Here is a 22,564-nt window from a genome sequence, read left to right on the forward strand (position 1 = left end):
ACAGGACAGGCAGAAATCGAGGACAGAAAACTCAGAGAAAAACAATGCAAGCTGTAAAATGTGAATTGAATTGGAACTGTGAACGTGCTAAAAACATGCAGCTTTTCTAAGCAAAAAATGCAGACGACTTCCAGATATTTCTGGAAAGCTTAAGAAAAGAAGAGAGACTAGCTAGAGTAATTCCACAAGTGACAGGTCTAAATTATGAGGTAGGGAATGACATTTTAAAAGGAACAACACTGACTGAAATCCCAGGAAAAACTTCCTGACCTTGAGGTATTATTGGCCATGGCAGATCCCCTGTGGAGAAGGGAACAGCATGCCTGAAGAGGCCAGCAAAGAGCCCATTGGAGGGAACCAGCACTCCCTGACTTGCTTGATGCAACTTCATCTTGCAGGCCCTTTCCATTTCTGCACTTAAAATCTTCTTACACTGCTATCTTACTTTGGAAGTATATGCCTATCTATTTCTTGTGTAGTTGAGAGCAATTAAGTAGGTGACTGTATATCAAAACTAATTAATTTCTGAGACTTAATTACAGAGGGAATATTCTTCAGTACTCAAATTGTCAGTCAGCAAACAAAACAATATAATGACTTTAAAATTACATACTTGATGGATGTCTTATATTATATATTCTATATGATATTAGATAAAAACTTGCACCCTTTTTCATTTTGCTCCTTTGCTGAGAAAATAATTTGGTTTTTTTCCTCCAAATTATATAAAGGAGGGTACTGGAACAGTTCAATTAATACTGTTCTTTTAAACAACTGATAACCCAAGAACAAGCTCTATATGAGGTCAGCTTTTTCTATTTTAGCTTACTATATTTTGCTTGTCAATCATACCTTGGAAAATAACACTGTGAAAGGGAAATGATAGTGAAACAATAATTTTTTTCTTCCATATTTATCAAGCAAATTTACTTACAGGCAGTATTTCATCAAATAAGCTCCATTAATATTAATCATATAAAATATTTTGAAAATCAAGGGGAACAGAGAACACATCAGGCAACAACAACTGAATTACCTTTGTCTTTTCACCAATAATATTTCTCTCCAGTTCAGCTATTTTTCTGTTTAGATGATCCAATATTTCCTTTTCTTTCAGGAGCTCTGTTGTTTCAGATTTCTGTTCCCCATCCAAAAGGGCACATTCCATATCCAACTAGGAACACAAAACATCTTTCAGAAGCAGTCCAGATTCAGAAGAAATCTTGATACACATTATTTTCAGGGGGGAGGGGAATGAGTTGGTTCACAAGAGAGAAATATTTTTTAAAAAGGGGAGGGGGAAAATAATCCCATAAGTTTTTCTGCCACAGAAGTTAAAAAGAGGTCACAAATTTCAGAAAAAGTGAAATTGCAGCAAAAAATAGTGCAAAATAAAGTCCAAACCAACTTTAGCTTGAAGATTCTTTTTTCCAAAACTTTTTGTTTTCTAACTCTTCTCTGTGCTTCCTCCTGTTATGATACTGTCTCTGTGCCCAGGCTCTATAGGAAACCCTTCTGGAACAGCTGTTTCTTTCCTGTTGCTGATAATTGGAACAGGCACAACCCAAATGCCTGGCCAGCTTAGTTTGCAACTGTGAGATTCCAGAAGTCAACAGGGTGCCAACCCCCTCTTGCCACTGTAAAGCCAAGGAGGACTGAAAGGAAGTTGTCTCACTTCCTTTCTCTTTAAACAGTCACAGGAGATACCACCATAAAACTCCCAAGTGACACAAGGTATTTGGATTAACTGAGTGACCATTAAACAAGCAAGATTGTTCCAATTCCACTTCAGAGTGTAATGGTTACAGCTGGGAAAGGCTAATCCAAGCATCATAAGCATCCCCCAGCTGGAGAAAAATACCCTTCATAGCAGGAGACTGCCAGGTTTGTGATTCTGGTGAAAAAGCACAGAATATGAAGACTACCCACATCCACAAGTTCCTGCATGTTGTACTTGCTGAAGCCACCAGACTTCTGCTATGTAGGCACACGTAACAGCCAAGACATGGAAAACCAAAAACATGTTTTCATACCTCTCGTGAGGATTCATCCATCTGGTCATTTAAATCTTTGATCTTCTGCTCAAGTTCTTCCAAGTTATTCAGTATTACTATGCGTTCCTCCTCCAGCCGACCAAGCTCCTGCCTTCTCTGGTCTTCACTGGTGCATTCTGCTATCTGCAGTTGCACATCACAAGAGGTTCATTAGAAAAAGAGGCAAGTGCTGCCTTTTCTGTCCCCTTTCATATGGTTTTCATTTTAGACAAGTGTGGCACTGTTGGTTTTGAACCCATTACATATTTCATATCTACTATAGTGCTATTTCTATATTTAGGAGGTGTACAAGAGAAACAAACACGATACTTTACTTCCAGGCATTGGAAGTAGATACCATACTTAACAGAAAATACTATTCATTCTAAAGGAATTACTAAAACTTAACCTTTGAGAATACTTTACATGCTGTGCTATTTAGGTTGTGAAAATCCAATTTTTCCCTTATAAAAATAACACAGACAGATGAAGACGCTTTTTATGCAAATTTCAGCTGTTCATTTAATAAAGGCCTGGAGGTAGGCTAGGATATTTTTGTAACCAGCATTTAAGATGGGTGGCTTCTGTAAAATAAGGACAAAAGTTGGTCCCATCTCCCCAGGTAGCACTGAGGAAGTAGCACCTTTAATGCTCCTTTTTTTTTCATTGCTATTTCCTTACTAGATACCTGTGTCAAGAATGAAACAAGATTAGGAAGAAAATACCTGGGATCTTACACCATCCAACACTAGATCAAACGCTGAGTGTTTGATCCAAGTACTGAGTTTGAAATGCATTCTTCATGTTCACCTGACCCCAGGGGTTTGCAATCCACTTCCTCTGGGAAGGCTGCTGGCTCATTATCCCCAACCAGGATTAGAGGTGGGCTGCGTGCAGGGCTTTGCAGTCACCTCTGGGCCACACAGCCTTGCTCAAGAGAGGCTCAGTTCAGCTACTGAATTGCTACTCTGAGAGCAGGCATTTTATTCTGAACAAATGTGAGCTCAGTATTTCAAAACGAGCTGCACTTCATTAACGCAGTTGCTCGCTGGTGCTTTTCTCAGAACTCCCTTTACAATGAATGAATGAATGAATGGTATTCCTTGATTTAGCAATAGTAGTCCTAGCAGAAAAGCCTCTTTTTGTCCTGTCTCCTGTTTGGATAATGCTAACATAACATCTTTGATTTCAAATTCCTAATAAGGATTTTAAATAGGATCTCTGACTTGCATGAAGAAAGCAACAAACGGGAAAGAAATGCAAGACCACAACAACTTGTTAGTGAAATGTGTTACCATGTTTTCAACGTGGAAAGAGCAAGTCAAGCCATAACAGCATGTTCCTGCTCAACACAATTTCACACCAGAAGACTCGGCAGACAGATTTCCAGAGAGATCACCCTTTGGAAATGAAAATGTGTTACTATCACACCTCTCTCTTCTTCCGCACACACGCACACGCGCGCGCACACACACACACACACACACACACACACACACACACTACTCTCAAGTTGTGAGTGTAACAGAGGTTAAATACAGTTCACCTGAGGCATATAACCATGCTTAAGATCATACAGTGTGTAAATAACAGTAAATAGAAGAGAGAAAGTATTTTGAAGGTGTGAACTTGTTAAACAGAAACCTGCTTTTATGGCTTTGCTTGGTCTCATTTCACTCCTGACTCCAGCTCTTTAGACGAGTTATTTAACACATTGCCTGCCACTGGGATTTGCAACACTGCTGCTCTGGCACAGCCAGGAGGAGGCTGCTGCTGCACTAGCATGGAAATGGTTAACTCCTTTATTAAAGGAAAGCTTCCTTTTGGTAATGAAACAGCAATGAGAAGCACACAGGAAAGAAGGTGTAGCTTATTAAAGGGAGCAGTTGGGTTGGAGGGGCAGAAGGCTTGCTGCTACTGCATCATCCCCAAGAGATAACAGCTGATCTGGCAAATGGCTCAGGTCCAACCCCAGGAAAGAGACAGGACAGTAAATTCGGCTCAGGCAACTCCTCTTCATCTCCCAGGTGAGTGTGATAAAACATATTCTTCTTACAAGAGCATCAAGTTGGGAAAAACCAGCAGAGCATCTCTTCCCTCCTACATCTCAGTAGGATGAAAAGCAGGGTTCTGGAAACCTTTATTTAAGTAGCTATAATTGTTCAAGTAAATCTTTCTCCCTTGGAAGATCTTAAAACTCCTCCTGAACAGTACATCCCACTAAAAAACCAAACCAACTTCCAGTACCATTAGCTTCCACAAGATATGGAATAATTATTTGCTGGCTGCTACATTTTGCTGGCTATTATCTTCTACATTTGATGGCTTATAAAGCTGTATGAGTTCTGAGATTAATTCTCATACCTAAGCCAGCCTAATTGTGGCCCTTGCTAGGACAGCCAACTCCTAGTGGAGGATTTCAGGCCTGGATGACACTGTCCCCCCCCTACACCTACCTTTGGTGTGATGCTTAGGTAGGATGACTCGGTGGCATCCTTCAGGAAGCTGTGAGCAGCAAAAGGTGGAGGCTTGGTGCTCTCACTGAAGTGCTCCTCAGCCCTCAGCCCCCGCGAGGGCAGGTAAGCAGCAGTGCCATGGCTCTGGCTGCTCAGCTCCGAGAAATCTGAGTCGCTCACAGATGATTTCAAGTGGCTTCTGAACCTCGTTTCCAGATTCACCTGGGAGTCTTCAAACACGGAATCCTCATCAGAGAGTTGAAGTTTTTCGAGTTCTTTGTTAATTTTCTGAACGTCAGCAACTGTAGTGGCTGCAGTAGGATCGCTGTCAGATTTGGAGTATTCTGCACACAGATTGAGGATTGTCTCGAGCCGCTGTCGTTCCTGGTTCAGGAAAAGATAATAGCACTGAGTGTCACATGTGTGCTAAAATAAAGATGAAGTTAAAAAAGTTTTCTGGGCTTTTTTGTTTTGTTTGGGTTAGGATTTTGTTTGTTTGGGTGCTTTGGGTTTGGTTTTTTTGTTTTAGAGTGAAGAATAAAAGTCCATCTACCACTTAGAGATAATAAACTGCCATAAATAAATTACGGTGCAAGATGAAGAATCAAAATTAATGTGAAAGAAGATTTTAAGAATATTCAAACTTTCTACATTGGAAAAATAAATAAGTGTTAGGACATCTTATTTAACTAGCTACTAATTTCTATGAAATGTACTTTGAAATTTTTTATTGAGGTTTCTGTGTCTACACCCCATTTGTATGTACACATATCCAGTGATCTCACTACATAAATCACTAACTGTTCCACTTCACACTTATGCTATATTCCTACCAAGCTGCAAAATATTGCACAGATTTTCCATGAACTCACGTATTCCCGACTTTTTTAGATTTTCCATTTTGTTAACTATGATTCCTCCTTTTGAGAGAAATTAGTCCACGTTTTGAAAAACACAGTTTCAGGAGCATTAACAGAAAAAAGAGGCATCACATCTAAAATACAGAATCTGTCAAATGTACAGAAGTGGAAGAAATCTTTATTTACCAGTTTACTCAAATTCTCTATGGATTCATACCAACATTTCAAACTTGAGATTCAGAGTAGCTGTGCCATTTTGACTTGATATGCTTCAGGTTTTGATGAACATTTAATTTCTGAAGGATTTCTAGATCTCTATGACACCTTTTATCAACTGTTAGCAAGTTATATTTGTTTTATCACACTGTATGCATAGCTTCTGGTAACTTCTATTTCAGATGGATTTTTTTAATACCTCTTCATTTTTGAGAGGTAAAGCATTTATGCAATTTCATGTTATTTATGTTAAAGAAAAAAAGAAAAATTGCTTACCATAAGCCTATTGAAAATTTTGCTGGAAAAAAGACCATTGTGAGAGTTTCATGCTTGGCATTAGTATCTGCACTAATGATCTAATTTCTGATTTCTAGGAATTCCTTCTACAGTAGTATTTTTAAAAAATGCCAAAAAACCAATGTCCTCAGCCTCCCTCCCCAGGAATCACCACAGACAGACTTCTTTCCCAGCTCTACCTGGCATTATATTTGCAAGGAAGATTTGCACAGCAGCTACTTCTGCCAGCCCCAACACTTCCTCTGCCCAACAGCAAGCGAGGATCAAGCAAAGCAAGGCAGGCAATGCCCTGCCTCAGCTTTCCCTGCAGCAATCCATTGCATGGTATGAAAACTCAACACTGGTTACATGCACCCAGAGTTTTATAGGGCTATTGAGAGATTACCTGGCTGTGTACACCGCATGTGTACATCACCTGCAATTCAGACCTCTGAGCTGGAGAACCTGTCTGAACCCACCCCTTTCCAAGCACTACCCAAACCAGAGAGCGCTTTTGCCTTTGGGTGGCTTATTCCCAGGTTCCCACTGCAGCTTTCCTCGGAATCCTCCTGTATCAAGATGAGCCGCTGAAATAACAGAGCCAGGAGCAGAAACTGAAAACTTCTGTTTTCCAAGGAATAGGTCCAGCAGATTCTCATGCATCCTTCAACCCCAAACAGTCAACATAATTACAACTCTCCAAAGCCTTCTTCCCTCCAGGCAACTACTGCCAGACCCTATAAGCCTCTTCCCTCACCCTTCCAACACCACTATCCTCCCTCTTACTAAAAGTTTTGGCCAGGGAACCTAATTCCTAAAGGCCTGTGCAAGTGCTGGCTGGGACAGCCGGTAATTATGCAGCTCTCCCTGTTGTGACGTCATTTGATTACAGATGGGAAACACGGACATCAGGACACGAGGGAGGTCTCACCCCCTCAGACAACAACCTGTATCGGGTTTCCTCACACCAAGCTTCCATCTCTTGGGCAATAATAGGAAACAGCAAATTTCAAAGCGGGCCACTGCTCATTCCAGCCGAAGTGCTTGGGTGAGGGGCTCTGGCAGCAAACCAGCCCTTTGCCAAGCAGTCAGGAAAAAAAGGGATTTTTTTTTTCCCCCATCAAGTCTCAGTTGCTCTGAAGAAGCTTAAAAATTGCATGAAAACCAGTCTTCAAAAAATTCCTGATGAGCTTTCAGACACATTACAGAAATACTGATATTTCTCACTTCTATTTTGACATGTGCTGAGAGGCTCATGGACAGGAAGCTCTGTGGTTATTTTATACACTCTATTCTCATCATTTCATCTCAGCGCATCGGGCCTGTCGCAATGATTACAGATGGGAAACACGGACATCAGGACACGAGGGAGGTCTCACCCCCTCAGACAACAGCCTGTATCGGGTTTCCTCACACCAAGCTTCCATCTCTTGGGCAATAATAGGAAACAGCAAATTTCAAAGCGGGCCACTGCTCATTCCAGCCGAAGTGCTTGGGTGAGGGGCTCTGGCAGCAAACCAGCCCTTTGCCAAGCAGTCAGGAAAAAAAGGGATTTTTTTTTTCCCCCATCAAGTCTCAGTTGCTCTGAAGAAGCTTAAAAATTGCATGAAAACCAGTCTTCAAAAAATTCCTGATGAGCTTTCAGACACATTACAGAAATACTGATATTTCTCACTTCTATTTTGACATGTGCTGAGAGGCTCATGGACAGGAAGCTCTGTGGTTATTTTATACACTCTATTCTCATCATTTCATCTCAGCAGCCAGCTCGTTCCAGTTCCCTCACACCTGCATGTAACTGTTTCCAGAATGAATTTCTCAGTGAAGAAGCAAGGTAGGAAAGCACCCTTGCATTGAAGAACACAGAATGAGTAGCAAATGGAAAATCCAGTCAATAATTTTGCAAGAGATACCACACAAGTTATTTGTGACACTGAATACAGCAGAGGGAGAAAAAAAAAAGATCGTCAAAAGCAGGAAATGGATTTAAAATTGGCTCTGGTGGGATGGGGGGGTGTTGAATCAAGCCTTGTAAGCTAGTCAGTGTGTTTCCCTATAAAATGTCCTTTATAATTGATTTAAACATCTCTGTCTATTTCCTGTAATTCTCTTCCCCACTACAAAAAGGGGTAACAAGTCTGAGTTTCTGCGTGAGCAGTTTCACTACTCTTGGCTTTGAGAAAGCTACATATTACCTATAGTTGGCTGCAAATTTAAGTGCTGAAGGACAAGGATGGGATAAGGAGATAATAACCTTCTTCTGTCATTGATTATCAATGACATTAAGAGACATCCCTGGTACCTCGTAAAAAAATTTCTAAAATAGCAGAGATAAATTTCCCACTTTTTTTAACAGCAACCATGTGGTGATTCCTAGATTTGTTCATCTGCTACATATCATATTTATGAATTTTACAGATGTGTAGAAGTGATTGATATCTGGCAAGCCTTGGTTAATCAGCTGTGGCAAACTGGAAGCTTTTCAGTAAGTAAGTGCCACTAGGAATGGATAGCCTCAAATTTTGTTAAAAATACATAAGCAGATTCACTACCTCATGAAGAAGAGGCAGGAGAAAGCTTTCTCTTTCTGTGCTACATTTCTAGGAGCTTATTTCAATGATAAACTTGAACTGGGACTGAGAACAGCTCGCCAAGTGTTCTTTCCCTTCCTTCCAGTTTGCACCAGTTTCTCACTCCGTACTAGTTTGTTTTCTCATTGCCAGTCCTTGTTTTGCTATAGCTAGTACTTCAGCTTCCAAAGTCACCAGCAGCAGCACAGCTTTCAGAAGCAGCACCTGTATTTTGTGTCCCACTCTCAGAGGCAGCTGTGGCAGCAGAGACACCTGCACAGAGAAGCAGTGCGGAGAGGCCCAGGTGACAGCAGAGGAGCTGTGCCACACCCTTTCCTTCCCAGAGCAGGCACAGGAGAAACGGACTGGTAAAAGCAGGAGAGAACAGTGGCACGGAGCAGAGACAGATTGCAGGGAGGAGCTGAGCAGATGACTTTCCGAGAATGAGCTCCTGTACCCGAGACGTGTTCTGCTCATGAGGGAATGCCACTGGCTGCCAAAATAACAGCACTGTTCAGCCCTTTTGTCACTATGGCACCTACGCAGATGCTCCTTTTCGAACCACACTCGGGGCAGGAGCCTGAAGACCAGAGTTGCAGAGCAGTACTTAAGTTCTGCAAACGAGAACAGGTCTCCTGTAATTGATTTCTTCCTGGACCATAGTGTTAATTTGCATAATATGTATAGCTGCAAAAATTAAGCTTATAGAGGAGCTGTGCCACACCCTTTCCTTCCCAGAGCAGGCACAGGAGAAACGGACTGGTAAAAGCAGGAGAGAACAGTGGCACGGAGCAGAGACAGCAGAGACAGCCTGCAGGGAGGAGCTGAGCAGATGACTTTCCGAGAATGAGCTCCTGTACCCGAGACGTGTTCTGCTCATGAGGGAATGCCACTGGCTGCCAAAATAACAGCACTGTTCAGCCCTTTTGTCACTATGGCACCTACGCAGATGCTCCTTTTCGAACCACACTCGGGGCAGGAGCCTGAAGACCAGAGTTGCAGAGCAGTACTTAAGTTCTGCAAACGAGAACAGGTCTCCTGTAATTGATTTCTTCCTGGACCATAGTGTTAATTTGCATAATATGTATAGCTGCAAAAATTAAGCTTATATAATCCAGATTTGGGCTTATTAAAGACCCCACAGAAATGTTTTACAACACAATCGAAACTGAATGTTCTTGGAAAGTTATGGAGTCATCAATATTAGTTATATTCCGCGGGGGGTTTTATCCTATTATACAGCACTTGTTCAATTACAAAACTAAATTATATTAAATAGCTATTCTTTAAAACTACAGAGACTGTCAAATACTAGTGGTGGGAAAAATTACATTGAAGCTACCCTTTGTCTACTTGGTTGGGGCTCCTTTAAGAGCTAACCACTTACAGTTTTACATACAGCTTGGGTACTTTATGCTTAAAGGGTCTACAGAAAGACACAGTGCCAATATAGATTTATAAAACATGTATATGAGGTTTTCCACAAACCGTATGAAAATTTACATAAGTTCCATTAACCATGATTTTAAAGCAGTTCCATCTTAAAAACTCCAAAATAGTTTCATTTCATTTTCCCTTTGCGTGAGCACATCTTACTAAATTGCAAGGCATCAATGCAAACCAGGCACGGTGATATTCTGTATTACTCCCTACTTCTGAATAAACTAATGAAATTCAGTGCTCTTCTGACTGTGATGAAGTGGACTGTGGAATAAGCCCCTTGAATTTTATTACTGCTCATTCAGGCACTTATAACTTGAAACCTCTTCCAGTACAAATCCTGGGTTTACTAAAACTTTATTAACAATGTTTATGTATGTTCACAGATCCCAATAGACAAATGGGCAATGGAAGGCATCATGAACATACTGCACATCCACTTTTTAGGTAACTACCACCATCTAGAGGAAATACACTGTACTGCCTAAAAACCAGCACTGAAAACTTTAGTGCTATTTAAACAAGTAGCTATCAAAGAAAACAGATGGCCCTTAATTTCTACTAAAATATGTTGTCTGTGGAGTTCCACTCCCAACCACCCTATCAGCTGAAGAAAAAGAGCCTCTTTTAGTTCCAGCAGCTACAATTGGGCTTTCATCTCAGGGGGAAAAAAAAAGAGTGAGATTTCCTCTTTAAATAATAATTTTTAAAAAAAAAGAAAAAATGCTAACTGAATCACATGGAACATTATTAGATCACAGCAGTAACTTTCTTCCTTGTTTATAATGCTCCTGGGCTAGTGTCAGCAATAGCTGCTCCAACTTCTACTTTTGAACAGCTCATATAAACATCCCATGCCAGGATGCGATGTCCGGTCAGCTGGGCTGGAGAGGAAGCAGGAGCAGGTCGTGACCCGGCTGCCTGCGCCAGGAGCAGCCCTGGCTGCCCCACCTGCTCCCACAGCCCATCAGCCCCCAGCAGCAGGGAGATGGCAGGAATCAGAATGCCAGCTCCCCCTGCTCTTCATGTCACAAAGGATCAGGCTGGCAAAGCAGAAGTGGCACAAGTCTTCAGCTAATTTATGTGAATCCAGCCACAGACAGCAGATCTAAAGAAATTGATATGGAAAACCACCAAATCCTGCACAAGTACTTATGTGTCTTTTGTTTTTGGTACACAGGAACAGATTAAAACTTGGACTTTTAAATGATTAAAGAAAAAAACAACCTGCATACTTTTACTATTTGTACTTTTTTTTTTTAATCTCTGGTTATTTCTTTGGGCAATGACGGCAGATCATTTGTTTTCATATGCAGGCTGCAGCAGCGACTCTAAACGCAAACTTCCAGATGATCCTCTGACACTTGAAAGCAAACTAAACACAAGTAAAACTCATAAAATAATTTATATGGAAAAGAAAAAGTAAACAAGTGAAAGTAAACAGAAGAGTTCAAGGGCAGATACTAGGTCAAACTGCAACAAGTGCAGGGATTTTACTACCAAAAAAATTCAGAAGTGAATATCAGCTATCAAGTAGAACGCTTTCGAGCCACTCTGTGCCAGCAGAATAGCTACAGGGGCAGTGCTGGTGCAAAGAAAGACACTCTCCACTTCTTATCTGGGCCAAAGAGCAGTCTAGTGCTCTAAAAAAGGGTGTTATTTTTTCTGACGGACTTATTTGATTATTCCTACACTGTTTTTCTCCCTACTGTGCTTCAAAAACACAGTAGGAAAAATCCTAACACTTGTGCACAGAGAGACTACCTTTCCCCTGCCATTTACCTACCAGTTACTCAGCCTGGGCTTTTACACAGTACTGAAAGCTCAGAGCACAGAGCTTTGATATCCATGAGTGCTTCTTTAGTTGGGGTTTTTTATTCACACCTTCTTCAACCCCATAAAAAAAGAGAGACCTGAGCAGACATAGATCCTGTGCCCATGTCAGTACACAAGGGCAAACAAAACTGTTCTTTGGAAGCTCTGGCTGGATATATCAAGACCCTATTTGGACAGATCCTTGACTATCCTTTGGACAGGGATCCATACAGAAAGAAGGACAAAGTAAAATAACACCAGAACAGGACAGACCCTGATATACAAAGAACTGATGTGTGGATTTTTTAATATATATCTTTCTGCTTCTCAGAGATTTAGATACCTGCTTATGGCACTTTTCAGACTCTCAAACCATTGGAAGGAGGCACTGTCCTGATATTTCACTCTTCCATCCAATAGCTCTGATAAATGGAGAATGGAGCAGATATGGAGCAGTATCTTGAGTATAAGATGAACTCAAGCAGGAGGAAAATCCTTCATGTTCAAATACACAACACACAAAACATCTTGTTTTCAAAAGCTTTGGAAAAACAGGAAGGAAATGTGTTCAAATACACAACACACAAAACATCATCTTGTTTTCAAAAGCTTTGGAAAAACAGGAAGCAAATTCTCGTTTTGAAGAATTGGGACTTGATGGAAGTATTGTTGAAGCAAGAGGAAATACTCAGGGGTGGGAATGTAACCATTTCATCCAAATATGTGAACGATTATCAACATCAATGAATACTGAAACAACCCAGTATATTTCATCCCTCACTACAAATAATAATAATAATAAAAAAAGGGACTTCTCTCTGAAATACAAGTATATTGCTTTTAAGACTGATTATCCCAGGTTTTACAGCATGACTGCCTGCAGAACCTTCCGATAAGAAGCAAAGAAGCTGCACACCACTGCACACACAACACACCAGGATGGGAGAAGATTACTGAAAAGAGCAGAGGAATGGCAGGACAAAGGCAGCAAGAAGAGGGAGAAAGATGTTTCCCAAAACCCTTGTCCTAAGCCACCCAGCCATTTCACTCACAGCTAGTCATTCTTGCCCTGGGGGGCTCTGCTGCCCAGAAGCTGCAGCTTCAAGGGAAGCCAGCAGAGGTTTTGGGGAGCAAAGCAGGGCAGGGGTGGACTTGCCCTGACATTCATGGAGTGGGGAGGGGGCAGTGCCTGCCTGCCTCTCACACCTGAGCCTCAACACTACAGCCTTTGGGCAGGCAAAGGCTTTTTCACATATTGCAAACAACAATGTGTATCTTATAAAGTACAATGATCAGTGGAACGGGGTGGGGGGGAAAGGCAGACTCCTGTCTGTGTAACAGGCTCCTCACCAGCTGGCATCAAGGACATAGGTGAGATGGGGAAGGGGGAGGCATCTCACTGGGTTACAGTTCTTTAGCCTGAACCTGACCTGCTCACTCGTGTGGTTCAAGATGGGAACTGTGGCCCTGCACAGGCACCAGGTTGTTGCTAGTGGTCATTGACAGGCATCCCCTTCTCCCACATTCCCACCACCCTGCATCCATCTTCCCCATGGCTTTCCACCTCCAGCCTGCCCAGGAAGTGAATTTTCCTGCAGGCTTGCTGTCTGTATGCAAACTAGACAGGTTCAAGAGTATCCTATTGCCACTTTGCTCAAATTCATAAGATGTGAATTAAGGCACACAAATGTAAAATTAGTGTCTCAAATTTAAGACTCAGGAATACCAACTGGCCCATCTAATGACCTCTGTTTCTATGTGGATGATAAAACATGAATGCATGTTATATGAATGCATGAGTCCCAAAGCCACTTTGAAAACCCTTTGAAAGAACTGTTACGTGTTCTTCCAGAGATGGCTTCAATACAAAAGTGTTTCAAACTCCTCTGTGGGTTCTGAAGATCTTTTTACATCTGCACACAAGTTGTTTCAGTATACATAAATTACATTTTACTGTCTAGATAATCCCAAGCTGAGGCAGTATGCACCACTTTACACTGACTGAGACAAAGAGAGAAACTGCCCCCCTCTGCTACTCTCCATCTTAGGAGAGGGAGAAGCAAGGAGGCCTCTATTTTAATGAGCATGTTCAGAAGGAAAAAATGAAAACTAAGCAGAAAAAAACTCTGCAAATGGCTGTTTAGCCCACACCAATGTATACCTGACTCTGCAGCAAACAAGGCTGAGCAGAATCTCTCTTTCTTTGCCCACTGATCACAAAACAGTGCCATCATCTAAAACAAAAGGTCCTGCAGGATCCCTGCAGTATAATTTATGGGGTTTATGTACGCAGACATTTTAACACAGCCTGCAGGATAATTGAACATAATTTACATGGGTTCCAACATTTTTCCAGGGTGGCTGAATGGTACTTTCTATCCAAGCAGCACGCTCTGTAAGCGTCAGCTTCATGGACTGTGATAATAAACAAGGTCTCTGTAGCAGGCAGCATTTGACTTTCAAAACAGAGCAGCTTAATTTTTGCTGTACCTTCCTGATGACTAGACCAGGGATGGGTGTTTTGCAAACGCTAAATATCACAGATAACTAAGAGGAAGAGAAAAAATTACCAGCCGTTCCATCTCCTGCTCCCGAAGTCGCTCTTCCCTCTGCCTCCTGTGATAGTCCATGAGGTCTTCCCTTCCTGAAATCGAGCTAATGCTGTTCTTCCGCTCTCGCATGGACGTTTGCAGAGAATTTGGCGTCTGTCTGTAACTTTCCAGATCTGGGTCATCAAGTTCCATGGAACTGGTGGAAAGGTTTCTTCGCATAGAGAACGACCTGTCAAAATCCACTGGGGAGAAAGAACTACTGGGACTTGTTCCTGAGAGTCCAAGTCTGTCAAAATCATCAGGGAGATATGGGGAAGAAGGTGCTAAAAGCATTTTTTTAGCAATACGAGGGCTTGCAGGAACACTAAGAGTTGAACTGACATAGGGATTACTCCTGGAGACAGAGTTTGCATGTGGTGAAAGCCCTGAGCTACAAGAAGAAAAGTTCAGGTAATTATCAGCATCGCAAGCATTCTGAGGTAGATCTTTTTCTCCAAGTTTTTTCCTTTTACTATTACCCAGAGAGCTTCTGGGGGGCAAACTTAATGGCACCAGCTGGTTTTCTGTTGATTTATAAAGTCTGGGTAGGGAACGACTGTACATTCCCATATGACTTAGAGATCCCCCAGAGTATTTCCTAGGCCGTAGACCCGAAGTTTCCATCATCCCATCCTTGTACTTCACTGGCTTTATGTGAAGGGCCAGACTGTTTTCAGTATTCATCCTCCTGCCTTGCTTTGGGCTGGAAGGCATGCTGGCTGCCCCAGAATTGCTGCCAGGTGAAAGCATCAGCTCGTTCCCTGAGCTTCCATTCCACATAGTCAGAAGAGAGCCTGAGATTTTCTTTGATTCCAGCATTCCTGGGAAGTAGATATTGTCATAGGATTTATTTCTCTGACTGTACTTTGAGTAGTGAAACTTTTCCATGTGTCCAAGGGATTTTTCATTTTCTCTGCTGGCATAAATGTCAAAATCTGTCCTTCCAGAACTATACCCGCTGAGGGATGGAGACATGCCTGATATGGAACCCAAATGCTTTACAGAGATGCTTTTATCTGGAAGATATGGGCTTTCACAGGGGAACTGCTTCCCTCCTTGAATTTTGTTAATAGAGTGTGTATTTTTAAAATTGGTAGAAGGATTAGGTTTAATAGGCATAGGTTGTGAAAGGGTTAAATAAGAGCCAGCATAGTCCCCATTTGTTTTAAATTTAAGAGTTGATGAATATTTCTTCGTGTTGAGGTTTTCCATAATATCCTGGAGACCATTTTCAAGGGAATTCACCACAGAACCCTTTCCCAAACTAGCATTTTGTAATTCCATCTGGTTTTGTGAGTGGTTATAGTCTGCCATAATCTTACTGGAATCTGTAAAGAAGACCAAACAAGAAAAAAAATTTAGCAAGTAAATAGCCTCTTGCATGTGCATACTTGCAAAATAATGTGAACACTTTTTGCAATAATTACTGTGCTTGTAGTAAATGTGTCTCAGATCACTAAGCAAAGGAGGAGATGCACAGTTTTCCCATCTGTTTCTGCAAAAGACAGGAGACTGAAAAAGAAGGGTAGAGGCACAAAACCATACCAAAATCAGCAACACAACTGGAGAGAAGCTAGACTCTTTCTTTGCCGTCCTATCCTTTACAGGAGCCTGTGGCTTAGCTTTATATAACTGAGCCTCTTGAGATATTGATGGATAAGGAAAAGAATTATTGCCCTGATGTTTTACAGCTGAGGAACTGAGGCACAGGGAGAATATGCAACGCAGACAGCAGAGTAAAGAACCCAACTCAGGTCTCCCAGGGCCAAAGACATAAGACACTGCTGTGGATCACCTCTCCCTTTAATCTGTGCAGAGAGTGCATCTGAGCCCCGACACACTAGTGAGCTCAATTTAAAGCTCAGGAGAAGTTTGTCACCTTTTTCCTTAGTGGATGGTCCTGCAAAGCTTAATGGGAAAGTACAAAACCAAGGCACAGTTTTCAAGGTGGTTCAGCTTATTGCTTTAAAAATACAAGGCTGCAACTACATCTGCAAAGAGCACTTTGGTTAAAAGATAACCTTAAGGAAGCAGAATGCTAGGTTGCATGACTTCATTCAAAACAACAAAACCACATAACTTAAAAATGCTGCTGGGGGAAAGGTTACAGATCCTAATGATTTTGCAAAAATCTAATTTATACTCGGGAAGAGAGCACAGACCAAAAAAGCCTTTGCTCTGGTGGATGTTATTGTTCAACAATGTATCAAGCTCTAGCATACAGTTCTGAGCTCCACTTTGCCAAAAGCAAAGAAAGGAATTCAGCTCCTGACAGTGCCAGTTACTGCAGGAGATAAGCAGGATCCCCAGCAGGTTTACACTCAGACCTCAGCTGATGTAAAAATGACACCATTAATATTTACAGCAGCTCCTGGTTTGTACTAGTCTACACTTTGAACTCATAAAGCACTCCTGAGTGTCAGCTACTGCAGTGCCAGCAAGTGTTTCTGAAAATAAGGGTCAGTTCTGGGATTTACTCCTGGCTCAGTCACACGTGACCTGTGACTTCAGCTTCTTCATGAGAAACTGAATTTCAGCTTTCCTCCGCGGGAAAATCTAGTGTATAAAATGCCCTCAACGTCCTCAGAGGCAACACTTTAGTCCAAGTACTGCTTCAGGCAATTACATGAACTAAGAGACAGAATTTGGGACTCCTGTCTTCCACCAGAGCTCACATGACCTGGTTTCATTGAGAATCACTAGGTTCAGATCTTGTGGAAGGTGACAATGCATTCTGCACAGGGGTTTCTGGGACCTTCCTTGCTGATAAGGCACAATGCCACGAAATTCACCACTGTCCAGGGCATCAGCAGTGCTCTGCTGCCCAGGCTTCCCCTGCACCACCCAGGCATGAAACAACAGCTTCTCCTTGGTTATTAAGGAAGAAAGCCATAAATCTGAGAACAAAGGTAATCATCACTACTAATGGAATTGGATAGGCAGAAGATAAAAGGAGCCAGCATTAGGGAACACAAACACAAAAATCAAAGTAAAATACAACACCTTCTTGACCACAGTGGACCTGGTTAAACTGTTGTTAATTACAAGCTCTGGTACCGGCCAAAAGCATTAACTTGCACCTTCAAAACTAAATCTCAAGTCTATCACTACACAGAATTTAATATTTTTATGCTGGCTGTAATTATGGGATTTATATTATATTTGTAATTTTAACACACTCGTTATGATGATACAACTAAGCCGCCTTTGAACCAGTGAGCTCACAGAGTTCTCCATCACACCATCACCACTTTGAGCAGTGAAACTGCAGTTTCTTATATTGTGATATTTTACTTGACATTTTTTAGCTATTTTCATAAATTTTGATAACAGCAATGATGAAGTTCAAAAGAATAAAAGGATAAATGTGACCCAAATTCAAAAGAACTCTTGTCAGGACAAGAAAACATCTTCTGGATAAATCAAGCATTCATAATATTAGTGGTGTTTTATGGAAAAAGAATAAGATGTAGAATTTAAGAGCCCAGATGTAAAGTACAATGTATATGCCTTTTATACTTAACCTTTCATTGTGGAACTGACCCTAATTTCCATCTCAGTCTCTCTTTCTCCTCGCCTCTTCCAAATCTTTCTTAAAACTGAAATCTAATTTTGTATGACAATTGTACTGTCCAAACCTTAAGTAACACATCTAAGTTCAAATATTTTGCATAAATTTCACTGGCTCCTCTATAAATAGCTTGGCAGACATATTAATGGGACTTTAATAATTGTTCATTACTCCCTTGCAACAGCAGTAGGACACATTTAATCCTTCAATGACTGAATGCTTTAGCCAAAAAACAAGTTAGCTCATGGAAACTTTCATGCCTGTTCACCACAGCAGTGAAGGGTTCATTGTACTTAAAATCCAAGCAAGAACAGTAAGAAAAGGTCACGACACCTTCATGTAGCCACTCCAGTTCAGCTTTTCTCTACTATCCCTTATGCCAGTCCTTCTGTGTTTTTGCATCCAGTGCCACAGTGCCCACAGTCATACAGTTAAATCCCAAATGGAGGACAGCACATGTTTAAGTAAATCACAGCTGTTTCCCACCAACCAGATCTTGTTCATTTTGTTTATTTTTAGGGTAATGTTTGAGTAGAAACTTGATGAATATGCCAGGATGTGGCAAACATCCAGGATGTGTTAAACATCCAGGCTGATACGGTTCTTGCGTGCATCTAGAGACTGAGGATGGGAGCTTCAGCTCGTGACGTGCCCTGAACCCATCCTACATCTAGGTCAGACCCAGCTTTCATGCTCAGCACAAGGGTCCTCTGTTTAGCAAAGTATTTGCTGCCTAGAGCTACAGAAGGAAATTCTTCTTTTTTAAAAAAATTTTATTTTCTCTCCCTCCTTCCTTTTCTTCCTTTCCTGAGTTGTTTAGCTGGGGGTCACTGATGTCTATTCCAGACAGACATTAAAGTGATGGGGGAGGGTTGGCTGTCTGCAGCATATCCAGCTGTGCCTTGTTCTGCCTGGTAAATGGAGTTAGACATGGAATAAGAACAAAGCACTGATCTTATCCATGTGTCAGGAGAATTAAAGGGCCAAAGTCAATAAGAAATTCTGAAAGATCTCAGTGCATTACAAATAAACTTCATTTTAATTGATTACCTGATCCAGCATTCTGGGAGGAGGAGAGATTACTTCTGTTTGGCATCATATTTCTCTTCTACTGGATGATTTAAATGCCACTAATTTGAGTGAACCAGATAAATGTTGACCTGCAAATGAAGTAAAAAAAGGGACAATAACCAGCATTGTGTTAAGAAGTGTATCCTGGGAACATTTTTCAAGCGCATAATATACAACACAATTAGCTTTTCTTATGTAAAATTTCTAGAGACAACTCAAAGGGAAATATGTTAAAATTATTTGTAAAGGACACTCCATGTTTAACTGGGTGACTGTGGGAAAAAAAAAAGTGCCAAACCTGCCTGCAGCTAGTTTATCCTTTTAAAAGTATATATAATTCATTTTCATAACAAGCCATTATCTATGATCCTGACTCTCTACAGGCAGTTACTAGTCACAGCTCCAGAGTTTTGTCTGTAATCCTGTGGCTTCCTTAAGAAATCACTAACAAGGTTGCACTTTGCTGCTGAAGACTTTATTTGGAAAGGCCACGGCCCAAGTTCTGCCTATGCAACACCAGCATCCTGCAATCACAAATAAACCTATGCAAAACCAGGTATGTGATCCAAAACAAAGAAAATGTTTTGGCATGCAATGATTTCTGAGTTTCCAAAGAAGCCAGACTAGGAATGCAAAGGGAAACTTGAAAGTTTATTTAAGATCAAATTTAAAAATTGATATGGCTACAAGAGAGATTTGGTTTAAAAGAAAAGCCACTAAAAATGAAAATTAAATCTAAATCCAAATAGAAGACCTCTAGTGAGTTGCTTTATTAACAGATTTATTTTTTTTTATACACATCTGTTTTTAAAAGGTTGAGAAAAAAAAATTAATTGCATCAAGTGACAGAATTAATGATGACCATCTGTAGGTCCTCTGGGCTTAGCTCTGGACAAGCAAATAGAAACGTGTCAAAAAAACAAGTAAAGAATGGAGACAGATGTCTGGACTGTCTAGAGACAAGCCACCTATTTAATTAACTGCAGTCATCACAGCCTCAAGGTTGCAGGTCTGTGCTGCACAGACTTTCTGTGCCGTGCTTTTTCATGTTCTTCTCCTGGGAGGACAGGCCCGGGAGAAGGCAGCTAGCTGTTGATCCTTGCAGATGGAGGCTCCTTCTCTCTGACCTCTGGCTTTTGCCTCTCCTGCTCCCCGCAAGCTGCTCCCCCAAGGGAGGCCAGACCTTTCTCTCTGTTCACCCAGGAATCCCCCTGGGCTGGCCTCTCTTTGCAATGCTTCTTCTTTCTCTGTAGAGGTCATTTCTCAGTCCTAAGGAAAGTTTTAACCCCACTGTGCATATTCTGCCCCTCACAGCAAAATGCAGGTTCTTTTAAGATCACAAAATCCACTGTTCCCCAAAAATGAAACTACTCTCCAAGGAGCCAGAGAACAGGAGCCCCCCAAAGGGAAGGGAGTCACCCACATGTCCAGGCTCTCCAGCACAACAGGACTGATATCCTTGAGAGCAGCTGACAGTGAAGAACCTGGGCAGCAGAGAGCTTTTCAACCCAATTTTCAACCACAAAAGGTTATTTTATTGACATGAGACATTTACCACCCTTTTTACCTCATTTGTCTTCCAACCCATTGACAGACCCCTTCCCTATTTCCTCCCAGCTTGCTTCACATCCTCCAAACTCAAAGCCTGCACAGCATCCGCTCTTCCCCAAAAATGGCACTACTCTCCAAGGAGCCAGAGAATAGGAGCCCCCTAGAGCTCCTGAACAGAGTCACCCACATGTCCAGGCTCTCCAGCACAACAGGACTGATATCCTTGAGAGCAGCTGACAGTGAAGAATCTGGGCAGCAGAGAGCTTTTCAACCCAATTTTCAACCTCAAAAGGTTATTTTATTGACATGAGACATTTACCACCCTTTTTACCTCATTTGTCTTCCAACCGATTGACAGACCCCTTCCCTATTTCCTTCCAGTTTGCTTCAGATCCTCCAAACTCAAAGCCTGCACAGCATCCCAGGCACCCAGCTTTGCTGGAGCAGGGCTGGGGACTGTCCCTGCACCCCCAGCACGGCTGCAGCCACAGGCAGCTGACCCCAGCAAGAGGTGACAGCAGCTCTCCCACTTGTCTGCAGACCAAACATTGAAGGATCAGGACACAAATCCAGTTAATACTGCCACTATGTTGACACCTTGGCATATTGCTTATGTTGCCTCTATTAAAAATACTGCACTTTGTGCCCAGAGGTCCCCAGAAAAGAACCAGAAATTTAATTTTTCAGGCCGTGTTCAACTTAACACAGAAAGCTAGTGACACTCAACATTTCACAGATGACTGCAACAAAGCTGTCACTGTATCATTGAACAGAAAAACAAAACAGGGACAACTTGAAATTAGAAGAGAGAACAAAGGGTTGGATACAAACAGGAAGATTCATTCCATTTCCCATGTCTCTAATATTACTGATTTATGGTAAAAATCACCAAAAACCTCATCCTTCCTATCTCATGAGGTGACAGCTACCACTTAATCAATGTGACAAACATTAAAGAGAGCACAGCTGAAAGGGAAGATTTTCTATGCAATTAAAAATGCAATCTTTTATTCAGTTTGGTTAATACATGGGTTTTCTAATAACCTTTTTTAAGGTTAAATATTTATATGGTTTCATTTCAGGTTTGAGAACTCATTACACATCTCCTTTTCTAGAGAATGAGAGATCAGAGAAGTCATCACTTATTAATAATTGGATTTGAAGGGGGAAAGAACTTTTTAAAAAACTTTCCACTGTGAAAAAAGCCAAGAAACAATCAATAAATTAATGAACTAATGTAACAAAGAGCTCAAAATCCACAGTATATCTGCTCTCATGAAATCATATTCTTTCAGACGAGGTTATGCAGGGCCTCCAGCAAGGCTGACTCTCATTACAGAGCACATGCCACACTCTGCCGTGTCTGGAATGAAGCAAAATTATTTCATCTGGGATTTATAAAGTCATCTGAAGTGAATGTATACAGCATTACCAATCATGTTTCATCTCTACAGTGCCCAGGCCAAATTAAGTTTTGTTTCACTAACAACCAGAAGAAACAGTGATTCACAACTCAAGCAGAGAGTCAAACAAAGGATTCCAATTTTAAGATATTATGACACTGGGTGCCTTTACAGTAAGAACTCCTTTCCCTTGTGCAGTGGTTTAACCCCAGCTGGCAACTCAGGCCCCACAGTTGCTTGCTAATCCCTACCCAGGATGGGGGAGAGAATCATAAAAGAGGGAAAACATGTATTAAATTAATGACAGTTTGATAGATAAAGCAAAAGTCATGTACAAAGCAAAGCAAAATAAATAATTAAACCCCTAGGAAACCCTTCTTCTCCCAGCTTTATATGCTGATTGTGATGCCATAGGATGTGTGATATCCCTTGGGCCAGCTGTCCCAGCTATGTCCCCTTCAAACTTCTTGTGCCCCCTCAGCCTCCTCACTGGTGTGGCATAAGAAGTGAACAGTCCTTGACTCAACAGAAACACTACACAGCAACAACTGAAAACATCAGTGCGTTATCAACATTATTCTCATACTGAATCCAAAACACAATGCTGTAGCAGCTAGCAGGAAGAAATTAACTGTACCCCAGACGAAACCAGGACACTTTAGTGTAGGAGCCAAAAGCTGCAGCTCAACCAAGCCACGAGTACACTACATG

General features: G+C 41.5%; 1 protein-coding gene across 7 annotated transcripts in view; it reads right to left on the bottom strand.

The window, feature by feature from the left end:
* Nucleotides 1-22,564, bottom strand: part of PHLDB2 (pleckstrin homology like domain family B member 2) — a 66,836-nt gene that overhangs the window by 38,460 nt on the left and 5,812 nt on the right. For 6 of the 7 annotated variants that reach the window (XM_039717915.1, XM_039717912.1, XM_039717916.1 and 3 more), the window contains exons 2-6: nucleotides 18,879-18,988; nucleotides 14,237-15,585; nucleotides 4,490-4,873; nucleotides 2,034-2,177; nucleotides 1,037-1,174 (exon numbers count right to left, since the gene is read on the bottom strand). In XM_039717915.1, the coding sequence (XP_039573849.1) occupies nucleotides 1,037-1,174; nucleotides 2,034-2,177; nucleotides 4,490-4,873; nucleotides 14,237-15,585; nucleotides 18,879-18,927 (2,064 nt within the window). In that variant the 5' untranslated portion in view covers nucleotides 18,928-18,988. The remainder of the gene's footprint in view (nucleotides 1-1,036; nucleotides 1,175-2,033; nucleotides 2,178-4,489; nucleotides 4,874-14,236; nucleotides 15,586-18,878; nucleotides 18,989-22,564) is intronic. The other variant, XM_039717914.1, reaches the window with a different exon arrangement.

This window comes from Passer montanus, unplaced genomic scaffold (genome assembly GCF_014805655.1).
Source record: "Passer montanus isolate IOZ18808 unplaced genomic scaffold, ASM1480565v1 scaffold39, whole genome shotgun sequence".
Classification (NCBI taxonomy): domain Eukaryota; kingdom Metazoa; phylum Chordata; class Aves; order Passeriformes; family Passeridae; genus Passer; species Passer montanus.